A 23,011-nucleotide genomic window follows, 5' to 3' on the forward strand; every position below is an offset into this window, starting at 1 on the left:
CAGATATTTGTGAGCATGTTGGCCGCCCTGATATATCTGATGGCAACTGTACATTAAATTTGCAATAACATTAGCGGTAACATGCATAACTGCTTCCAAATCAGAAATTATAGGTTTGAATTAAATCCCTGGCTAATACCAAATTTGTTTGATTATATGTATAAAGATCATTTGCATAACTTTATTCTAGATTTAAGTTAAAGCAGGCGTGTCTCACTCCGCGATTTCGTCGCTTTGCTATAGGTAGCGAAAAGTACATCCGTTCCGGCCCCAATTTTGGGGAAAGCCATAAACCGCGCGTGGCGCTGTCGCCACCTAGCGGCCATATCTGTGCTGATCGTAACAGACGCGTTTTGTTAGAGAGTGAGTCTTCTATACTATTATTTATTCTGTGGTTAAAGTTAATCCCAAAAATTCTAGTTAAGGAAAACAAATGAAAAGTTAATAGGAGTGCAAGTGCATACGCTAGAATAGTTGAATGAACTATGATAAGATAGCAGTGTTGTGTTGTGAATTTGTCTCAGCTTTAATTAACTGCTAATCAGTTAGCGAGAATAATAAAACAATATAAACAACTCTGTGGAAGTACTTCCAAAATACTTAGTGCATATTGTTTTCCATCGTATTTTCTCGGAAAAGTTCGTATTTGTCATGCTACTTCAGTCAACCTCAGTACTATTTGTACCGGACCGACTGAAATAGCAAGACACGTCCGTACGTTTCTGTGAAAGATGGAAAATAATTATGCACTACATCTGTATAATTGACCATCTTGTAAGAACATATTTTTGGAGTATGCTGTGTCACTGAGATTTTTTTTAATTTGATCTATTAGACTTATGGCGTTATTCATAAACGGCTGCTAACTTAATCAGTTTATGATCATCGTTTGTCCCTATCTGTCGTTATGCCATAGAGAGGGACAATCAACAATCAACAACTGATTAACATAGCAGACGTTTATGAATAAGGGGGTTAAACTGTCTGTGTAAATAGTCTACTTGTTTATTTACACTCTATATGGTAAATAATGAATTGCTTCTTAGATTGTCAATTGTAAATAAGTCATGATTTTCAAGTAAATCATATACTTGAGTTTGCATTTTAGAATAAACAATAAGACTTCATTACTCTATAAATACCTATTTCTACATGTAACTACATCGGCAACAGCAGAAAATTTAGTTTTACCTCATAAATAAACTGGCATACATTCCATTTGTAATGTCAACAACAAAAGCAGGACAAAAGATACTGATAAAGTAAGCAAGAGAGAGAAGGACTCCTGCAGATTGGCATTACTCATCAGATAGATGCACCAGTAATTATAAATTGGCACATATTGCACTGTTATTATTAGAACTGTATGTCAACATCAACATAGTATTTAAAAAATAAATAAATGTAGATAATCTTACATAAACCATGTCAATATGACTATCACCATGAATTGTTGTTTAGAAAATATGTTATAAGTATCAGAAAATCACAACATATTGCAATGAAATGGCCATGAGTTACATCATCCTACCTACCACTAAATGAATGGAATAATCAAGAAATTGGACTTTGATTTGTGCTATTATTGATTGCATAGAGCCCTAAAAGTCCATTTAATGAGATGGAAGTAAAATTCAACCTTTTTTTTATTGTTACAACAGGTGGGTAGACATAAACAAATATGTTTGTTTACAAACATAAAGCCAATGAGTAATTGTAAATAGAATGACGCGGGCGGCGCCGTTATCGCCGCGTGGCCGACGCACTCACCTCTTGGGCAGCAGCATCGGCGCCGAGCCCTTCCGCTGGAACACGCCGTCCACCAGCACGCCGTTCTTGCTGTTGCACGTAAGGTAGAACTCCGGCTGGTCGTAGAACAACTCCAAATGACGCCGCGATATGAAACTAGAGTGTCCCATGTTAACGTCCACTTCACCCCGGCTCGAGTTGCGCCCGATCACCACGCGCTTCTGCCGGATCAAGTACTCAAAGTCTCTCCCGTCGAGCCGCGCGATGGCCACCGGAGCCGGCTCCTGGGCCCACTGCACTTTCGAAGGCGACGGGGGCGACTTGAGCGAGAGCAGCGCCCACGCGTCGCTCTCCGAGCTCCGCGAGAACTGAGTCTGGGCCATGTCAGGCGCGCGCGAGTATCACCAGCGCTTCGGTCCACACGCGGGGCGCGCACTGCCACTGCTGGCACAAGGGCACATCACAAGTTCACACGCGTGCCGGATCCGCTGCTCCGCGACCCGGATGTCCGGAACCTGCCGACTCCGAGCCCGTTCTACGATTTGAGGTTACTGACGGGACGCACATGCGCAAAGTTTCGACTTGTGCGGTAAACAAGAATTATATAAACCACCACACCACCACGTGATACTGTATACATATACCTATCGGGAACTGCGGATCGATACTATTCCTTATGGCGATTCCGTGTATGATCGAAATATTGATTGAAGTGTTGTTGCACAACAAATTTTTCGCAATTGGACCGAAATTAGACACTAAAGTAAACACGAGGCGAGAACAAAAATAACCAAAAACGTCAGTTTGAGATACGCAGTTTATGAGACCGTTGCGCCATCTGCACGAAATCATAACAAACAACATAGCGTGGTTTCGATACGCGCACGATCCGTTGATGATTTACACGTTACATCATTATTCATTTTATATTTTTACTTATACATGGATCACAGATATAAAGTTTTAGCATATTTTGTATTATGTTAATGGTATACAGTTAATTATTCGATTAACTCTTCAAACGAACCAAGAGGGCTTGCGTAAGTTCAATGAAAACTCGTGAAAAGGAACGGGAATAGTGTTGCTCCGGAAGAGTGAAAATCAATCAATGCTCAACATCACTATGTTTGTTTAACGTGTACTCTATTATCTATGACTTTGCAAAACAAAAATACTGAAAAAATAAACATTACTATAATTATGATGCAATATTATGAACGAAATTAATATACTTTAAAATATATGCAAATGTATCTCAAAGTCTATTTCTATACGTTGTTAAAGTCCGTCAACCAAATCTTGTCAGTAGTAAAAGGCGGCAAATTTGAAAAATCGCGGGTTAGCAACACTGTGTTCGAATAATTCCAAAATGCGTGTCATCTGTGTTTTATCTGTGGAATGTGGATCGTGAACGACAGCCGTCACCTTATTTGTTTTCATTTGGTTTTCATTCTGAATCGTTTCTGTTTCAAGAGATATTTCTACTGTCACCATTAAATACCAATATATTAAATAAGAATAAGCAAAGCTAAGGGGTCTACAATGTACAATCATGCTCGTTGATGGTAAACATTACTAAAAATTGAAGTTATGACAAGTACATACTGGAAGAACTCTTTCGAACTTTTAAGATTATGTTCAGTTTTTTTGTTTTAGGGTTAAAAGACATAAATAAAATTAAAACGTATGCCTAAATCTATCCAACAAGACCATAAATTGTGTCCTGGAAACCGTCCATAGGCCCACATGTCTAATATTTTCAGCAATCAGTTGTGACTATTTACAAAGATGCAATAGAATACTATTTACAGAGTATTATGCTTGGTTGAAGTGACCCGGTAACATTGGTAACTTCATTATATTTTTTCAATTAATGACCTGAATTATAGTGTAAGCTAAAGTGACCCTTATCTTATTTACCTTTAAATTAAATAAACACCCAAATATCAGTTGTTTTATTTTTAATATGTAATCCTATTGTACAATATATACCAATCAAAAAAATTACACAGGTATGTCATATTCATCCAGAAGAGTACACTAATTTACATTAACAAGTGGCATATTATATTGTAAATAACAAATATATGCACTATCTAATTATCTGCATTTTGATATGATTTTATTTTAGTAAACTTAGAAGACATAGATAGGGAACAAAGAGAATATAAGCACTACGATAGTTTTTGATATCTTCAAATTTGTTCATCATTTTGATTAACATTGTTTTACATCGCTTTTAAATTGTCCGTCCGTTTCAATTTTTTTCAATAAACCGCGAGTGACAATTTGAATTGACGTACGCAGGGCGCGCTCAGCGGAAAAAAAATCTTTTGGTTCGATGTACATTGCTGCTTTTCTTAGCGCAATACTGCTCTTTGAGTGTTGCCCTACTTTAGTTTGCTTTACATTGCTACTGACAAGATTTGGTTGACGGACTATAGATATATTTATACCAAAAAAGCAAATTCTATACGAACGGAAATAACTTTTGTCTGTGGCACATTTTTTCTTGGTCGACCAGTGTTGCCAGATCGTACCTTTTAGTACGGTTTTCCGTACTATTTTGGACCCTTGCGTACCTTTTTTGTAAGCAGCGTACATCGTACTAAAACCGTACCTTTTGATGTACGATTGTTTATCAACTTTTTTTTTCGTTGTATTGGTTCAGGATGGTTTGTTCAGGGCAAAATATCTAATCTGACAACAATAACCACCATAAAAAAGTACCATGTACTATAGAAAATACACGTTTCTTTAGTTGCAGTCGGCAGTTGTGTCTTTCTTACCTGTGCTTTGCTAATAGTAATAGTAATATCGTTTATTGTAAACCATGTTAACCATGGTACAATAGAATAGATGTTACAATGGAAATAGATGACATGGCACCCTGGTAGGGTATTGGCAATTATCCATAAAACTACATTAAATAATTTATGTGTAATATTATTAATATTGCTTTGTGATTGCTTCTAATGCAGTGCAGTTGCTCGAAGAATAATAAAAACGCTAAAAGAAGTTAAAAAAATTATAAAGAATTTGTTCTCGGGCTGTCAGGTACCTAAGTCATGTCGTGTCCATAAATCCTACTTGTTTATCTTACCAATCTTATTCACATGCATTTCTTTTTAATTTATATATGTACATTTGCATATCCAGTAGAAAGTTGCTTAGTCATCTGAGTGTATTTCGTTTTATTTGGCATTATTATCCAGATTACAAAACTCAGGTAGTTAAAATTCAGCCGGCCATTTATAGCCCGTCAAACAACTTAGTCAGTATAAAATGGCGCGAAATTTAAGTTTTCTATTGGACCATAACCCTTCGCACCATTTTTTTTTTAAATTTGCCGCTTTTTTCAACTGACGGAAATGGCTTGACAAATTTTATTTTTCATGTACCTATCTATATCAATGCAAACAAAATTGGTTAACTATAGCTGGTCAACCAAATCTTGTCAGTAAAAAAAGGCGCGAAATTCAAATTTTCTATGGGACGATATCCCTTTGCGCCTACATTTTTCAAATTTGCCGCCTTTTTCTACTGACAAGATCTGGTTGACCGAGTATATGACGTGTACACTACACTTATAGTTGGTCAAATCAATTTGTCAGTCAGTAACAATCAGGAAAATTATACTCATGTCTCATCCACCCACCATACCCCCCACTCACACACCCACATATAAATATTGTTTCTGTAAGAAAATTATACTAATAAAAAAAACCGTACTTTTTTTATCAAAATCGTACCTTCTTTGACGTACGACCGTACATAAGCTGGAAGCGCTCTGGCAACACTGTGGTCGACAGCTAGCTGTCATTTATGGGGTATGGGGTATTGTTGGAAGTAAACTACTTGACTTGTAAATGAATTTTCCTTGGCCATAGGAAAATTTATGATTGAATCCAGTTAAAATCAATTTGGACGAGCTTTGGGCTAACTGCTTGATTTTATAAAAGTATCACCATACTCAACAATTATAGGTAAGTCTTCAAATTTATTAATATAATGAGCGCCAAATTTAATCACTCATAACTTAGCTAATAAAAATAAACAATTTAATTTTAATTTGAAGAATGAAAGGTAGCACTCAACACTAAGGTAGTTGTTTTATTTTGATTTCTAAGGATTGTTTACTAACAGGTACGGTATGGCAATCTATCTACAATGAATTGAATTTACATTATATAAAACATGTTGCTTAAATTAAAAAAATAACGAACTATTGTTTAGGTTTGGCTGCTGAGCAGTAAAGCATGAGTGTTTCAAATCATAGATTGTGAATTCACACACCTGTTGTAATGAAACGAATGAACCATCAGTTATAGTGAACAAACCATTGTATTAGGTATCCATCCATCATTGTCTCATGGCCCAATAGATTTTTTAATATTTATCTTCTTAAAACTTTTTATTGGGACTTGGTGTACTGTACCAGGGATATTCGCAATGTTTGATTCAGTTGTATTACATTTTTTTCTACACAAATTAGTATATCCTGAGTGCGTTTCTACAAGTTTTTCAAGTCTGTTTGGGTTGACCATGGAGAAGCGCTGGTGGCCTAGCGGTAAGAGCGTGCGACTTGCAATCCGGAGGTCGCGGGTTCGAATCCCGGCTCGTACCAATGAGTTTTTCGGAATTTATGTACGAAATATCATTTGATATTTACCAGTCGCTTTTCGGTGAAGGAAAACATCGTGAGGAAACCGGACATCCCAATACGGGCATAGTTTACCCTCTGGGTTGGAAGGTCAGGTGGCAGCCGCTTTCGTAAAAACTAGTGCCCACGCCAATTACTGGGATTAGTTGCCAAGCGGACCCCAGGCTCCCATGAGCCGTGGCAAACATGCCGGGACAACGCGAGGAAGATGATGTTTGGGTTGACCATGGGTTGACCACATTTTGTAGGAAGCCAACCCTATGAAGCGAGCGTAATTTGACAGACTATTAGATGTACTATGTATTTTATAAACAACTTGCTTCTGCCCACAACTTTGTGTGAAATGCAGATGATGATGATGATGATTGATTGATACAATATTTTGGTTTCCATTTGTATGATGATGCCCAAGGGTTATTAGCAGTGATCAGCACGACGGTGCCACACCGCGGCATTCCGAACAAAAGTCTTAAGTATGGACATGAATGGACATGACATGACTCGAATGCCGCGATCTTGTTTGAGAAAGTAATTCTATTGATTGTTATTTTATTTAAATAAGATTTCTAATCTTCTTCTCAGAAACCCACAGTGTGGCACCATCTATGCCGATCACTGGTTATTAATATTGGTAAGTAATTAAATAAGTCTTCACTTTCAGGACATCAAAATAAATATATTTCAGATTTTTATGACTAGACATTATCATTATCACAGTAAAAAATACATAATAGTAACAAACGCTAATACCTCAAAATCTAAAACTATTCTGATCTCCGAATATAAAAAATCTCTTGGACTCGAATTGTCCTTTTCTTGGTGATCAAAGACTAAAACTATTGTTAGAATCTATACTAATTTCCTTACCTGCACCCCTAGCACATGATTGGCGCGACAGTATCATACAGTATTTCGCAGTGAGATAGACTACCCATCTTTTTCTGTGATAATAAAAGAGGGACGGGTAGTCTATCTCACCTCGAGATACTGTAAAGATAAGGACCCTTCTCTGATGGAAAGCCACATATGTATATCATGTCTGCAGAAATCAGTTGTCTACCCAATCTCCGCCAACTATATTATGTTAAGATAGTCAACCTTGGTGAGAGGCACTTGAGATGTGATACTTGTTTTCAAATAATTTATGATTTTTTGAATATCAAGTTACAATAAAAATACTTCGAAAATGCAGCAGCATGAAAACCTTATTTACAATATGATCATTTCAGTTTTGTACTGACTAATTTTGTTTTAAATACTTTATTTTCTACGTACATACAGCACGGCTAGCACATGATTACCCGCGGGATAGCTCGCGCCGCGAGAGACGGCAGTCGCCCGTCACAAATTTCTATCTCTATCTGTCAATTCCTCGATTTTGGCAGCATGAGTTCGCACATCGAGAAAAGAGTTCCACGAGAGAGAGCCATCCCGCGCGCGACTTAGCCAATGTGGCCATTTATACATGGAACAAACTTTTCATTCGTGGCAACACTGAATCGGTAAAATAATAATCGGATAAGTAATGAATAGTCAGCCTTAGAAACGGAGCGTCCCTAGTCACGATAACTTGGTCTCTTTCTCGCAGTATGAAGAATAAGAAATAGCAAATATTATTTTTAATTCGAAAATGTCAGTGTCAATACTGTCAATCAAAATTTGATTCGCTTTGTCGTTACAAGTTGAAATATATTATTATAATTATCTAAAGATTACCTACCTAATCATTAAAATACAACTCCTTACGAATAATTGGCGTTTTGTTAAAAGTTTTGGCTAACAAAATACCATCTTTACGAAGAAGTCAAGTTGTAAGTACGTACACAATTCAATCTTCATAAAGCTCTTTTCCGTTGTCTTTTGCAAAAAAATTACATTCCTTTTAAATCTTATTTACAGACTAAATATCTTATGCTAATCCCCGACATATCTCCCTTATGGCTGGCTAGCCGCTGCATTGCTGGCTTCGAAGATAGATTGAATGAAATGAGGGATTGAATGAGCATGCTGCTGCTAACCGCAGCCCTCCTGCCATCACGGAGGACATAGAAGGGCTCAAGTTGGGAACCTACTCCGTGCAAGGACAGTCGAGTGTTGATAACACTTCTCAAATAATGTGACTTTTAAATAAATATTACCAAAAACTTTAAATGATTTTATTTACTTTGACTTTTTTGAGATAGGTACTCAGATTTAAGTACGATTCGTCGGAGTCGGAGCGCATTTCACATTTGTATGCCCAAAGCCGGTCGGCTGCTTGCGGATCGGATGGCTCCGGACGGATTCTATCGCTTCTGCCACACATTATGTAAATAGGTACACTGAAAAACCACTCCGGCGCGGCCCAACTCCAGCCGGTCGGTGGGAATAGTAACTTAAGGATTAGGCTAGTACCAACTCGTACACTACAAAGTAAATATTACGGCTGTGGTCTTCTGTGAGGTGGAGGTTGAGTTGAGCTGCCAGATTCATTATTTGCATTCTTTGTGGAATGATGTTTCACAAAATTTCGTCTAAATCGGTTCGGCGGAATAAGCGTCAAGAGGTAACATATAGTCAGCAGCAATAGTTGCTAAGCGGGCGAGGTGTTCAAAATTACCTTGACGCGATCTTATTCTCTTAACAATAAAGTCGCGTCAAGATCATTTTGAACACCTCGCCCGCTTAGCAACTATTGCTGCTGACTGTACATAGGTACAGATTTACTTTTGCATTTAATTATTATAAGTAAGGTTGATCGCAATATTCAGGTCGGGATTGTGTTGTTTATTTATATCCCACAATGAATAGAAACACCTAAGGAGCGACATAATATAGGTTGTCAACAATAATTGCATGTAAAAATACGCGTGTAAGTAAATATAACGGGTTAGCACTGATTGATAGCACGTAATTGTTTCGCGGATTAGCAATGTAATATTTTTGTATCATTTATTTATGTTTCTATTAATTATCCCCCAGTCAATTCGCCACCAAAGGTTTGCTTTGTTGATGAGGTCGTGATCGTACAATCTTAGGCTTAGATTTTTTTCTGTCGGATTTTCGTTTAACTTAAGAGAACAAACAAGTCATTGTGAAAAAATATAATCATTTTGATATTAATGGCATGATCATGAAACTCAAGATTCAAATTATACTTAAACAAAAAAGTGTTGTAGTAGGTATGAAATAAATATAAAATATGGAAAAAACTATCTTTCATTTAGAACAAAAGTCAACAAAACTTCGACCAAATGCACTTGTCGCGACCCTCTAGCCTCGAAGACAATTTCTCTCATTTTGACGTTCAAACGCGGGACATTTTGTCTCCCATAGTACACTCGTGCTACGATTTTCGAGAGTATCCCGCGTGGAACTGTCAAACGACAAAATTAAGTCGCTTTGACATTTGTCCGCGAGACAGCGGGTTGTCGCGCAGCTCTTATGCTACCGATTCGCGAGAGAGCTCTATGTCGCGGCATTTTCTCGCCTGTCGACTGTCGCGCCCATCATGTGCTAGCCGTGCAGCACGGCTAGCACATGATGGGCGCGACAGTCGACAGGCGAGAAAATGCCGCGACATAGAGCTCTCTCGCGAATCGGTAGCATAAGAGCCGCGCGACAACCCGCTGTCTCGCGGACAAATGTCAAAGCGACATAATTTTGTCGTTTGACAGTTCCACGCGGGATACTCTCGAAAATCGTAGCACGAGTGTACTATGGGAGACAAAATGTCCCGCGTTTGAACGTCAAAATGAGAGAAATTGTCTTCGAGGCTAGAGGGTCGCGACTAGGGTTTGCTCCCGGTACTGAATTTGGCGACAAGCGCATTTGGTCGAAGTTTTGTTGACTTTTGTTCTAAAAGAAAGATAATTTTCCATATTTTATATTTATTTCATACTACAACACTTTTTTGTTTAAGTATAATTTGAATCTTGAGTTTCATGATCATGCCATTAATATCAAAATTGTTATATTTTTTCACAATGACTTGTTTGTTCTCTTAAGTTAAACGAAAATCCGACAGAAAAAAATCTAAGCCTAAGATTGTACGATCACGACCACATCAACAAAGCAAACCTTTGGTGGCGAATTGACTGGGGGATAATTAATAGAAACATAAATAATTGATACAAAAATATTACATTGCTAATCCGGGAAACAATTACGTGCTATCAATCAGTGCTAACCCGTTATATTTACACGCGTATTTTTACATGCAATTATTGTTGACAACCTATATTATGTCGCTCCTTAGGTGTTTCCATTCATTGTGGGATATAAACAACACAATCCCGACCTGAATATTGCGATCAACCTCACTTATAATAAGTAAATGCAAAAGTAAATCTGTACCTATGTACAGTCAGCAGCAATAGTTGCTAAGCGGGCGAGGTGTTCAAAATGATCTTGACGCGACTTTATTGTTAAGAGAATAAGAGCGCGTCAAGGTAATTTTGAACACCTCGCCCGCTTAGCAACTATTGCTGCTGACTATATGTTACCTCTTGACGCTTAATCCGCCGAACCGATTTAGACGAAATTTTGTGAAACAACATTCCACAAAGAATGCAAATAATGAATCTGGCAGCTCAACTCAAACTCCACCTCACAGAAGACCACAGCCGTAATACTTACTTTGTAGTGTACGAGTTGGTACTAGCCTAATCCTTAAGTTACGATTCCCACCGACCGGCTGGAGTTGGGCCGCGCCGGAATGCTTTTTCAGTGTACCTATTTACATAATGTGTGGCAGAAGCGATAGAATCCGTCCGGAGCCATCCGATCCGCAAGCAGCCGACCGGCTTTTGGGCATACAAATGTGAAATGCGCTCCGACTCCGACGAATCGTACTTAAATCTGAGTACCTATCTCAAAAAGGTCAAAGTAAATAAAATCATTTAAAGTTTTTGGTAGTATTTATTTAAAAGTCACATTATTTGAGAAGTGTTATCAACACTCGACTGTCCTTGCACGGAGTAGGTTCCCAACTTGAGCCCTTCTATGTCCTCCGTGATGGCAGGAGGGCTGCGGTTAGCAGCAGCATGCTTAGGTGTAGAGAATACCTCCGTGTTTGATGATAGGCTTGTGCATGATTGTCATTCAATCTATCTTCGAAGCCAGCAATGCAGCGGCTAGCCAGCCATAAGGGAGATATGTCGGGGATTAGCATAAGATATTTAGTCTGTAAATAAGATTTAAAAGGAATGTAATTTTTTTGCAAAAAACAACGGAAAAGAGCTTTATGAAGATTGAATTGTGTACGTAAGTACTTACAACTTGACTTCTTCGTAAAGATGGTATTTTGTTAGCCAAAACTTTTAACAAAACGCCAATTATTCGTAAGGAGTTGTATTTTAATGATTAGGTAGGTAATCTTTAGATAATTATAATAATATATTCCAACTTGTAACGACAAAGCGAATCAAATTTTGATTGACAGTATTGACACTGACATTTTCGACTTAAAAATAATATTTGCTATTTCTTATTCTTCATACTGCGAGAAAGAGACAAAGTTATCGTGACTAGGGACGCTCCGTTTCTAAGGCTGACTATTCATTACTTATCCGATTATTATTTTACCGATTCAGTGTTGCCACGAATGAAAAGTTTGTTCCATGTATAAATGGCCACATTGGCTAAGTCGCGCGCGGGATGGCTCTCTCTCGTGGAACTCTTTTCTCGATGTGCGAACTCATGCTGCCAAAATCGAGGAATTGACAGATAGAGATAGAAATTTGTGACGGGCGACTGCCGTCTCTCGCGGCGCGAGCTATCCCGCGGGTAATCATGTGCTAGCCGTGCTGGGCCTACAATTTTATCTGTATTGTCATTTTTCACTAACGTCCCTGCACAAGAAAATGAAAGAATTCCTCAATTCTCATCTTTCTTATCGGCACGCGAGATATCTTTGGCAGTGGTAAATAAGATTAAGATTAGGTGCCTAGCAGTCAGCCAGAATGGGCCGTGGCCCCCTTTGAGCCCTTTGACCAGTCGGCCGTAGGCGATAAATGTTACAGTGTAAAAGGAACCTTAATACATTTTAATAAAGTTTACTATTGCGTGTTATATAAAATAATGGCGGTCAAAATGTTAGCCATAGGGTAAACAAGCCCTTTCTGGTCTAGAGTTAGGTACAAACGTGCATTCTTGTTTGCCGTCGTGTTCTAAAAGCATAAAATATGTTTTTGGGCTGTGTCACGCCGAATTTAGGCCTTGAAAGTATTACATTTTGCTATAATAGCTTTACGGCAATCAAATCTAAATGAATATTAGATTAAACCCCAGCAATAAAGTGATGATGATGATGATGACAATGATCCTTCCGGCCGATTTCGGCCATGGCGACCACTATGACTCGACTCTTGCTCGGCGCTCGTGCGCCTGAAGATGGCTGACGTAGCCGATCTTCGAGGTGAACAGCAATAAAGTATCAAAGCAATAAAGTAACCCATACATGAAACCGAACAACTTTACTAATCATCAAGTTGTGTCAAACTAGCAACGCCTCTGTTGATCCAATGCTTCTGCGGCACCATGGACAACAAAGTGATGAACATGACAAAATTACTCGAGTGCCCTGTGGTGGCCAGCACGCCTTTCCTCTCACTCGTCTTGTAAATAGGACAGAAATAGCAGGGCGGCGGGTTAAAGTTCTGTATCAAGGCTGGCTGGAACCATATGATGGGGATCGTGTCAAAAAGGATCTTCGGGTAGGATTCGTCCAGCTCCATTGTTTGTCTGTTCCATCTCGCTCCTTCGAGGAAAAGTCCCTGTGGGAAAAAATAATTTCTTTAGACCTTAAAAGGTATTGCTTAGTTGACTTTCTGTACCAATCTTTAAGGAGAAAAGATAATCTTTATCTGAAAATTGTGATAATAATTGTGATGATACATAACAAAATAAAATACTGTTTTCATATTCATGCAAGATTGCAAGTGACAAAACAATGACAAAATTCAGTGCAATCAAATCAGGGTTATCTATTTTTATTGCTAGAATTACAGAACCTCAGCTATGCTCAGCTATTAATTACTTAGGTATTATATCTACCATTTTGTGATCAGAAATTACTAATAAGTACATTACTACCAATCTGCACCTAACAAAATTATCTTTTTTGCTTTTGGTAGCTTTGGTAGTGGTGCCTTAAGGCATTAAGTCCGCCGTTTGTACTTATATTTCATATGCAATACATTTTAAAGGTTCCGTCACACAGGCGCGTTTTCCGGGCACAGCGTGAGCGTTTTATATGTAAAAGCGGCGCGCCCCGCTTACGCTCCGCCCGGAAAACGCGTCTGTGTGACGGAACCTTAAATAACTACAGAAGCGCCGGCCGGGCCAGGATTGCCGGCAGTTATAAAACTGTCAGTGGTGGCTAAATCGCCTCTCTGTATGACTTTGATAAGGGTTAGTGACACTTAAGCTCATTCTAAAGCTATCAAAATGTAAGGAAAAGCGTACACCCTTCTCTGTGAGGTGAAAATGTCAAGCCCAGACTGTCACATGCACACACTGCACACACTCACAACTCACCCATACAAACACGCTGTGTTCGTGTCCTTGGTGTTCCGTCTGTTGTGTTTGCTGCTTGCGATACATCAATACAGTTAAAAATATCTCGAGCTCATATCAGATAAACACTGCAATTGACTTTGAACTTTATGATTTGTGAGTAGAGTTCCGATTTGTGCGGTACGGTTGTCTATTGTAGTCTGATGATAGTGTAGTGAGGGAAATGTAAACTTTGCGATTGTGGATTTTTGGTGAGAGTTCGCGGGTGAATTCCATTAAACTCAAAGTGTTTATGAATTACCTACAGAAGTTTATTTAGGTTGCTGGAAATTAAATTAAATTAAATCCCAGAGATAAGACCTAGCTAGATCGATTTTTCGCCCCCGAAAACCCCCATATACCTAGTAAACATCGAAATCGTTTAGAGCCGTTTCCGAGATCCCCAAAATATATATATGACATGAAATAAATAAACAAGAATTGCTCGTTTAAATGTATAAAAATTAATGAATACCGATATATAAAAGTAAAATTGGGAAGAAGGAATCTCAACAGACGATAGGTAATCCTAGGATAGGTACAATATTATTGTGGTAGCTCATTTATCCACGTAATATGTTATACTTACCATTTTAAACTCTCTGAAAGTTCGGAATTAAAGGTAAAAACAATTAAATTATATCGCGGTAGACCCGTTTGTGTAATTAAATACACATTATATGTTGATTTGTTAATCTAGTCATTCCATTAGTAACTTTAGTTATATGGTGGCTTTTACCTTACAATACACTCCGAAATGCGGCAACTGGTTACACTCTGCCTCCATGCTGGTAATCTGGAACTCGAACTGGACCTGGTCGATGGGGATCTTGTTGTGCCGGGAGTAGTTCTGCAGCACGCCCGTGAGGAATGACTGGGTGAAGTAGAACCCTGAGATCCAGAACACCACGGGCGGGCCCTCGTCTACCCAGTCCTGGAGGAATTTCAACCTGATGGCAATAGTAATGATTTATGGTCGTTGATATTGTTGATGAGGTCCAAGTTATCTAGAACGCTTGAGAGGAATGTGTGAAGTCCCGGAAATCCAAAATACAACGGGCTAGTCTGTCTTATAGGAACTTTCACCTGCCAAGAACAGTAATGATTTAGGGCCAGCACCGACCACAACAAGCTGATTGATCGACGTCAGTCAGCAGTGAACTATGAAATTTCCCATACAATCGACCATTTGCTATTATGGTCATTAAATGCGACAGGCGGTTGGTGCAACTGACCCTTAAGTATTATGTGTTTAGAGACGGCTGGTTGAAAACAGATGGGCTGTTCATCGTCATCGTAATAATTTAAAATTACCTAATCATGAGAATTTAATTTTGGTCCTAGCAGTAGTCTTTCTTCAGGACACCTGTGAGGGCGGACCCAATGCGATTAATAAAGGCTTCCTAATAAAAGATTAATCGTGTATGACTGTATAGGATTTTGAAGATTTTTTTAACACTTCCGATCGATGTTGATACCTACGTACTTACGTAATTTTAGGTCGTCTAGTCTTTATGCGCTTCCAATAATTAACCTTATTTGATCAAATTATTCCAAGGTAAAAGGCAACTGCTGCAATGCGAAGAAAAGTCTTCAGCGTCTATATTGTTTGATGTTTATGTCCACACACAATTCTGCGAGTAGACATGCATGTACCGCGTGTACAACTTTCATTCATACTCGCGGAATCATGCCTTGTTGGCAGATGCAAACAAATGCGTGGGATATACTACATACATATATATACAGTTGTAATTAGCTGTTTAACATTTCAAGCATTCTTAGTTCTCGTCAGTCGCTCGGCGCGAACGGTCGAAGTACCTACAGCAATATTAAATTTATGGGTTGTTTTCTGTGGCTTACTCGCTGCGCCAAGAATGAGTCAGTATTCTCATATTACACTTGAGCTCGAACCCAAAACTGAACAATAGATTTAGAAATTACTCATATGAACCGAACACTAAAAAAAGAACGTTTATTTTTATCTTTCCCTCTTTTTCAGTACAATGGAAGATCAAGTTCTTACCAAAGAAACATGGCCACAAGAAGCCGAGGCGGCGATCAACGACATACGCAAACACGTGAAATCGGCCAACATATCAACCCAGCTGAAAAACGACAACCAGCGGATTTACATCAACCTCACAACCCTGGAGAACTCCGACTATTGCGTCGAAATGTCCGCCGCCGGGTTCAGAGTCGTGGGCCGGACTTACGACGACACAACCCTAGCGATCATCGAGAACATGAATTATGAAACCCCCTACGCCTTGCTCAATAACATCAGTCAGAAATACAGGGAGTCTTTCGGTGGTGAGTTGATGAACAAACTACTGGATCTCGCCAAAAAGGAGACTTGAATTTTGAGTCGTTTGCAGACGATTTTAGAGCTTATTTTGTAGCAAACAGCCTTACTAGACATAGATGTCACATACACGAGCTTTTGGAGAAATATTGTTGGGTTTCCGAATTTCCGAGGGTTGTTTAAAGTGATTAGAAGGTTGTAATTGGCGACTGTTGAAACTGTCAGTATTTATCAGTGCTATAAATGTATTTAAAGTAAAAAATAGACCAAATTAGGATAAATTGTAATCGTAATAGATAGTGTTTCTGAAGGTAAAACTACCGACATGAACTGGATTCATTGTTGTTTTAAGGCATGTTTAAAATATAATATACTAAATGTTTGGCATATAAATGTATTATGTATGTATGTATAGGTTTAGTAGCTACAAATATGTAGTGTCCTCTTTATGTTGGTTTCTCAATTGTGCCCTTACCCTGTCAAAATGCAGGCTTTTTGTTTGAGTTAATTAGACAACGTAAGGCCTATAATGTTTACGGACTTTGTACATTTAATTTTTACTGAGTATAGTGCCAATAAGTGGGTTGGTGAATATCACAAATAAAGGGTCACATCGTATTACATTAACATATAATTATAAATACGGAAGCGCAGGGAACAGATACAAAACAATCAAAAAATGGCATTTCTGTCTGGTTCAAAATTATTATAATTTTTTTTTCGATCTACGTGTTCGTTGACCTCCTGATGGAGATTTTTCTTATATGTAGGCTTGAAGCCCTAGCATCGCCTTCTAATGTCGTCACCAAATGGCTACACATATACAGTAGTACCCGTTTAATACGATTTGCCGCGTAATACGCCATTTTACACTGGTCCCTGCTACTTGTTTTCATAAATTTTAACACGCTTCTTCGCAGAATCTTCTTGGGCGGTTTTTACTGTATGTGTATTAGTACATTTAGGACTACTAATAGTATTTAATAGGTACTTAGATTACGTCAGTGTTTTCAACCTCTTTAACTTGAGAACATTGCGACTATTTGTGACCACTGTGATTGAAATCATAACTCTAAGGGCCACTTGCATCATTCACTAACCCGGGGTTAACCGGTTAAACCTGGAGTTACCGTGGTTACCAGTACAATTTGACACTGGGTTAACGGTTTAACCGGTTAACCCCGGGTTAGTGGGATGGTACAAGTGGCGCTAAGGGTTGCACAATGTAGGTAGGTGTTAGCTGTTGACTGTTTACTGCATTTTCTATGTGTCAATTATTTAATAAGATTTCTGAACAATGTTTTGTAGTTAGGAATACTTATAAATCTTCGCTCAGGTTACTAATAATGTACGTTAGGGGCTTTAAACCAGAATGATGCTTATATGACGTGTGTGGCAGAATTGTTAGCTACATATATATAGCTAATATACATTGCATAAAGTTCTAAAATACACCGTTAAATGATCAAGCAAAGCTATATATCGGCTTACCTTTAAATGGTGTGATTTGTACTGAACGTACAGATGAAGCGAAGGCTGATGATAGAGGAATGGAAATGGAAAGACGAATGGAGGGCAAATCCGCCAAGGGCAGACGTTGCAACTTATGACCCCACGCGGAAGCCACTTGGATTCTCGGCCCCCAGACGGGATTGGTGCCAATTGAACAGGCTTAGAACAGAATATGGACTCTGCGGAGACTATATTAAGTGTGGCTGGAGAAATTCATCGGCGTGTGACTGCGGAGCTCCTGTGCAGTCCATAAAACATATTATTTATGACTGTCCAAAGAGGAAATACACTGGATATTCCCTAGACTTGCTCTTCCCTGATGTGAACGCAGCCCACTGGGTGAAGAAGCTGGATATTAGATTATAGCCCTTAATTGTTAAGTACCTATATTTCCACAAATATTTTGTTAGTAAGCGACCAGATTTTGTAGCCATACGATTAAATAAAAATAGAGGAATGATTCTCCGAAATCATGCTGAACATACATGGGGGTTGCATCGATAGCTCTTAAGGTCCTCTATGATTAGCCTCGTTTGATCCATACTGAACGCGTTACCGTGTATAAAGACCACAGATAGGCTTCCTAGTATTTTTATTGTTACGAAAGAGAAATTGTGGTGCAATGCACCATACAAAAAAAATACGCTAGATTTTTTTCAAAGGGAAATATAAACTCCGAAGATCATTCTAATGTCAACCAACATAGTGTTGTATTACTTATATGTATGTTTTAATGTGATCTGATTGTCATATTCATGTTGTGGTTAGAATTAGTTTTAAAAAAATTGGTCAGAATGCAGTGATGCTCTCTTTCTATTATAAAAATTTAGCTATTTGCCTATTTCATGAATTAGCTCGTGAAAAAGAAACCAAGTCTGGGAAAGCTTTGGAAAATATAATTAAGGATTTTTTCGGCGCATCGTAAAGATAGTTTTAAATTGACTTTTAGTTAATGTAATATAGCTGGTCAACCAAATCTTGTCAGTAAAAAAAGGCGCGAAATTCAAATTTTCTATGGGACGATATCCCTTCGCGCCTACATTTTTCAAATTTGCCGCCTTTTTCTACTGTCAAGATCTGGTTGACCAAGTATAGATACTTACCTAAAGATAATACATGTATATTATAGTCTGTTAAACAACTTTTTCAGTAGAAATAAGCGTGAAATTCAAATTTTCTATGTGACGATAACCCTTTGCACCAATTTTTTTTACATTTGCCGCTTTTTTCTACTGACGGAAATGGCTTGACAGACTATAATATGGAATTAAGTTAATTATTAACTTAAAAAAGCCATGAAACGGGGAATTAGTTGACAACGTACCTATTGTAACACCTGCTGCTAAAAACCAGGGATGTTGCGGATGCAGATTTTTTGACATCCGCGGATGCGGATGCGGATATTTAAAGGCTCACATCCGCGGATGCGGATGCGGATGTCAAGATTAGGCACTTAGAAAACGTCAAATATTACATTTTATGTATTTTTTTTATTAAAAAATACGAAACGTTTAGTATTTGAGCAAGAATATAGGTGCGTTATATTTAATAAACAGTAACTTGGCCGACTTTTCTGGATCTAGACGATTTCGTTATAGGTAATGACGAAATTACCTAGCACTTACGCCGCCGCTAAGACTTTTCTGTACCGACTTGTTCGACATCCGCATCCGCATAAGCTCCGCATCGATTTTATGCGGATGCGGATGTTGAAAATAATGCGGAAGTTCCGCGGTTGCGGATGCAGATGCGGATGTTCGCAATATCCCTGCTAAAAACGTTTAGAAATTACAAAAAAAGTTTTGGTGTGGGCTTTGCCTATAAGTTACTTGAATGAAGTTTTCGTGTCATATTATAATAGTTACATGTGCAATACACTCGCATCAGTACAACAACAGACTGAGTACAAACATTGTATTTAAATGTTAGCTTTAGTATTGTGATAGTAAACTGAATTTATTTGTTATTTTTTTCTTTTTCTCTCCCTCTAAATAGTCCCATTTAAAGTGCCATTCTATGGAACTTGCTAACTATGTAAACAAACCGCTATATTTAAATTGTCTCTGAATGATGAATTCACTATGGTGACATTTTGTTTAAGTAACATATATAGTTATCAAGTTCCATAGAATGACACTTTATAGTTGGTCAAACCAATTTGTCAGTCAGTAAGAACCAGGCCGCGTAGCCAACGTGCCAATCGCTAACGCTCCGTAGCGATCGAAACGCAACTGTCACTGTCACACTAATACAGAAGAGTGATAGAGAGACCCAAAGCGTTTCGTTATCGAAGCGATAGCGATTGTCACCTTGGCTAAGCCGGCAGGAAAACTACTCATCCTTTTCTTTTGGGTGCTAGTACAAAGATATGTAGTATGATTCTCTCTGTCTATGTTTGAAATAGACAGTCCTCTACTATCGGAACCGCCTGGGAACAAAATAATAAAATCCCCGATATTTTTATAAACGGGTTTTCGGCGCTGTGTTAACCATTTCGACGTCGTGTCAAACACAACAGCTGTCACGCTGACGCCACGTCACCGAAGTGTCAAAACTGAAATTGAACTTTATGCATGTGCACGTAGGCCTATGTTGCTCTGTGATATCATCATTCTCTTGCCCTTGTCCCATTTACTTGGGGTCGGCGCAGCATGTCTTCCTCTTCCATACCTCTCTGTCACCCGTCATCTCATCATTCACTTGCGTTCGTTTCATATCATCTCTCACACAGTCCATCCACCTTTTCCTCGGTTTTCCTCTCCTTGTACTTCCCTCCACATTCATTCGTAATACCTTTCTCGTCACATGACTTTCATCCCTCCGCATCATATGTCCGTACCAGGCTAGGCGGTTTGCCCTTACTTTTTCTGTTATGGGTGCAACTTTCAGGCTTCCTCTTATATACTCATTCCTTATCCTATCCATTCTTGTCACGCCACACATCCACCTTAACATTCTCATCTCCGCTACATGTTGCTCTGTGATATGTGACCGATTAATCCGTCTCTGGCGTTGGACCTGCGGTGCTGATATATCTGTCGGCGGCCGATCGTAAGATCAGGCATATCGTGAAATTCCTAGGCATATCGTGAAACGTGAAAATCTTTGACCCGTTCCCTGAGTCGACGGAGCCCCGCCTATTTCTGGGCAGTTTGCCCTTCGGGCATCTAAAGCAACCTAACGAACCTATCCTACCTATATATTGGTTTAATGTCACTATCGTCAAAACATTACACAGGAACATTACGATCGGCCGCCGACATATCCGTCATTGGCGTCAAAAAGGTTAACTCACAACTTAACCAACCTGCTCAACAAGTCGGCTACATAGGACCCCAGGGGCTTCATCGAGGGATAGCTCTTAGACTTCCAAGCGGCAGGAACGATGCCTTTGACGAAGGCGTTGTTGCATTCCTCCAGCTCGGCGCTCATGATGGCCAGGCCCTGGGCGGCCATGTGCACGCCGTAGAGCGTGCGCGACACCACAGCTATTAGACGATTGTAGCGGATCAGCTCCTGATAAACGGATTTACAAAATATACTTAGGATACAAAGAGTTGGGTATTTTCGTTTTAAGGCCTCTTACACACATGGAAAGTGCGGAATGGGACACGAAGATTCGGGAAGCGAAGGGAAAATCAGGATCAGGGATTATTAAATTCTTCCCGCCTCCTCACCACTTGGTGAGCTATAGCGGCCTAAAGCGGGTATCGGCAAGTTCAAAGAACACCACATAAGACGTCTATTGTTGATTATTTTGCATTATAATCACCACATAGTATAAAATAAAGTCGCTTCCCGCTCTCTCTGTCTGTATGCCTAGATCTTTAAAACTACGCAATGGATTTTGATGCGGTTTTTTTTAATAAATAGAATGATTCAAGAGGAAGGTTCATGTATAATTTGTTAACCCGTGCGAAGCCGGGGCGGGTCGCTAGTTAATTATAAAATAAAGACGCTGTGTTGCCCTCTGGCCAGATGGCAGGATGACTTGCACAGCAGGGCCGGCAGCGACTGGATGCATAAAGCGGGAGAACGGGCTCTGTGGCGTAGGTACCTGCCTTGGGAGAGGCCTATCTCCAGCAGTGGACAGCAACGGGCTGATGATGATGAAGTTGTAAAGAGTTTGTCTGCTTAGATTACCGCCCTCGAGCTATGCGCTGGTAACTTTTCGATTTTGATAACAATGTTGAACGCTTTTCTCTCTGCATCATAACCTGCGCTACCAATTGGTTGTTTGCTGGTGAAAAGAGATGAATGAAAAGACAGGATACCTATAGTTATTTGTACAAGAGATCAAAGTTTGATATTTCTTCGAGTGCTTATTTTGAGTCCCGTGCAAGCGAAAGATTCTATAATAATTTAGAATCTTGAGCGTAGTAAGGGACTCAAAAGCGCACGAGATGTAAATAACTTTGACCTCGTGTAGTTCACAAAACTTTTCACCTCAGCAGTGAGAACATATTAGAGAACCCGAAAAAGGTATTCCTTCTTCATCACTTACCTCTATTCACTCATGTTTTCTTAAGATATACCAACAATTAAATTTTCACCTCAGCAGCTCGAACAAGGGTACTTTGCTACTTAAAAAAAATCGCATTGCTCACTGTTTTTAAGTAGCAAAGTACCCTTGTTCGAGCTGCTGAGGTGAAAAATATATTCTCACTGTTAACTCACGTTTAAAGAAGGGTCTATCGCGAAATTTATTTTATTATTACCTTTATAATTACCGACGTTCGACACACTTCACTGATGTCCCAGCAAAATGTCAAAACAGGGATTTGTTGACCCACCTGCTTTAGCACAGTGTTCATGCTGTTGTAGTACTGCACTGGATACTTGGCGCTGACATCGTCGATGTTGTACAGTCGCGGCATGCGGCCCATCATGTCCCTGGTGAGCTCCACCACCCCCCCGCCCTCCCCGCCACCCTCGCCCCCCCCGCCCGCGATTATAGACGTCTGCGTCAGCAGACAGCCGAAGAGTAACTAGGAGAAAATAACTGATGTAGGGGCATTCCACAAGAATGTCGCTTATTATCATGCCGCGATCAGAAAGGGATTAGAAATAACAGATTTCCATACACTTACGTCAAAATCAATATGGATTGACAGCTATCTCAATCCCTTTCTAATCGCGATTCAGTAATACGTAACGACATTATTCTAATACTTCTGAAAATGCTGAGTAAGCTATATTGGGTCTGTTAATATTTCACGACTTGGCTAAGAAATTGGCAGTATATT

At 39.2% G+C, this 23,011-nt stretch overlaps 3 protein-coding genes across 5 annotated transcripts in view; 1 reads left to right on the top strand and 2 right to left on the bottom strand.

The window, feature by feature from the left end:
* The window catches only part of LOC134650973 (forkhead box protein K1), a 79,282-nt gene extending 76,590 nt beyond the window's left edge, over positions 1 to 2,692 (bottom strand). Inside the window, exon 1 of one of the 2 annotated variants that reach the window (XM_063505939.1) lies at positions 1,771 to 2,692. In XM_063505939.1, coding sequence (XP_063362009.1) covers positions 1,771 to 2,132 — 362 coding nt within the window. In that variant the 5' untranslated portion in view covers positions 2,133 to 2,692. The remainder of the gene's footprint in view (positions 1 to 1,770) is intronic. The other variant, XM_063505938.1, reaches the window with a different exon arrangement.
* Positions 2,693 to 5,570: 2,878 nt separating this feature from the next.
* LOC134650981 (GSK3-beta interaction protein-like) lies at positions 5,571 to 16,596 on the top strand. Of its 2 annotated transcripts, none has more exons than XM_063505947.1 (2): positions 5,571 to 5,735; positions 15,951 to 16,596. In XM_063505947.1, exon 2 carries the CDS (start codon positions 15,955 to 15,957, stop codon positions 16,306 to 16,308), a length of 354 nt encoding a protein of 117 aa, XP_063362017.1. In that variant the 5' UTR covers positions 5,571 to 5,735; positions 15,951 to 15,954; the 3' UTR covers positions 16,309 to 16,596. The 2 variants fall into 2 exon arrangements, with proteins under 2 accessions (XP_063362017.1, XP_063362016.1); XM_063505946.1 differs by lacking the exon at positions 5,571 to 5,735 and adding an exon at positions 15,691 to 15,829.
* LOC134650982 (dynein axonemal heavy chain 3) overlaps positions 12,861 to 23,011 on the bottom strand; it is a 94,539-nt gene continuing 84,388 nt past the window's right edge. The window contains exons 67-70 of the mRNA XM_063505948.1: positions 22,559 to 22,753; positions 21,073 to 21,281; positions 14,688 to 14,898; positions 12,861 to 13,167 (exon numbers count right to left, since the gene is read on the bottom strand). Coding sequence (XP_063362018.1) covers positions 12,871 to 13,167; positions 14,688 to 14,898; positions 21,073 to 21,281; positions 22,559 to 22,753 — 912 coding nt within the window. The 3' untranslated portion in view covers positions 12,861 to 12,870. The remainder of the gene's footprint in view (positions 13,168 to 14,687; positions 14,899 to 21,072; positions 21,282 to 22,558; positions 22,754 to 23,011) is intronic.

This window comes from Cydia amplana, chromosome 9 (assembly GCF_948474715.1).
Source record: "Cydia amplana chromosome 9, ilCydAmpl1.1, whole genome shotgun sequence".
NCBI lineage: Eukaryota > Metazoa > Arthropoda > Insecta > Lepidoptera > Tortricidae > Cydia > Cydia amplana.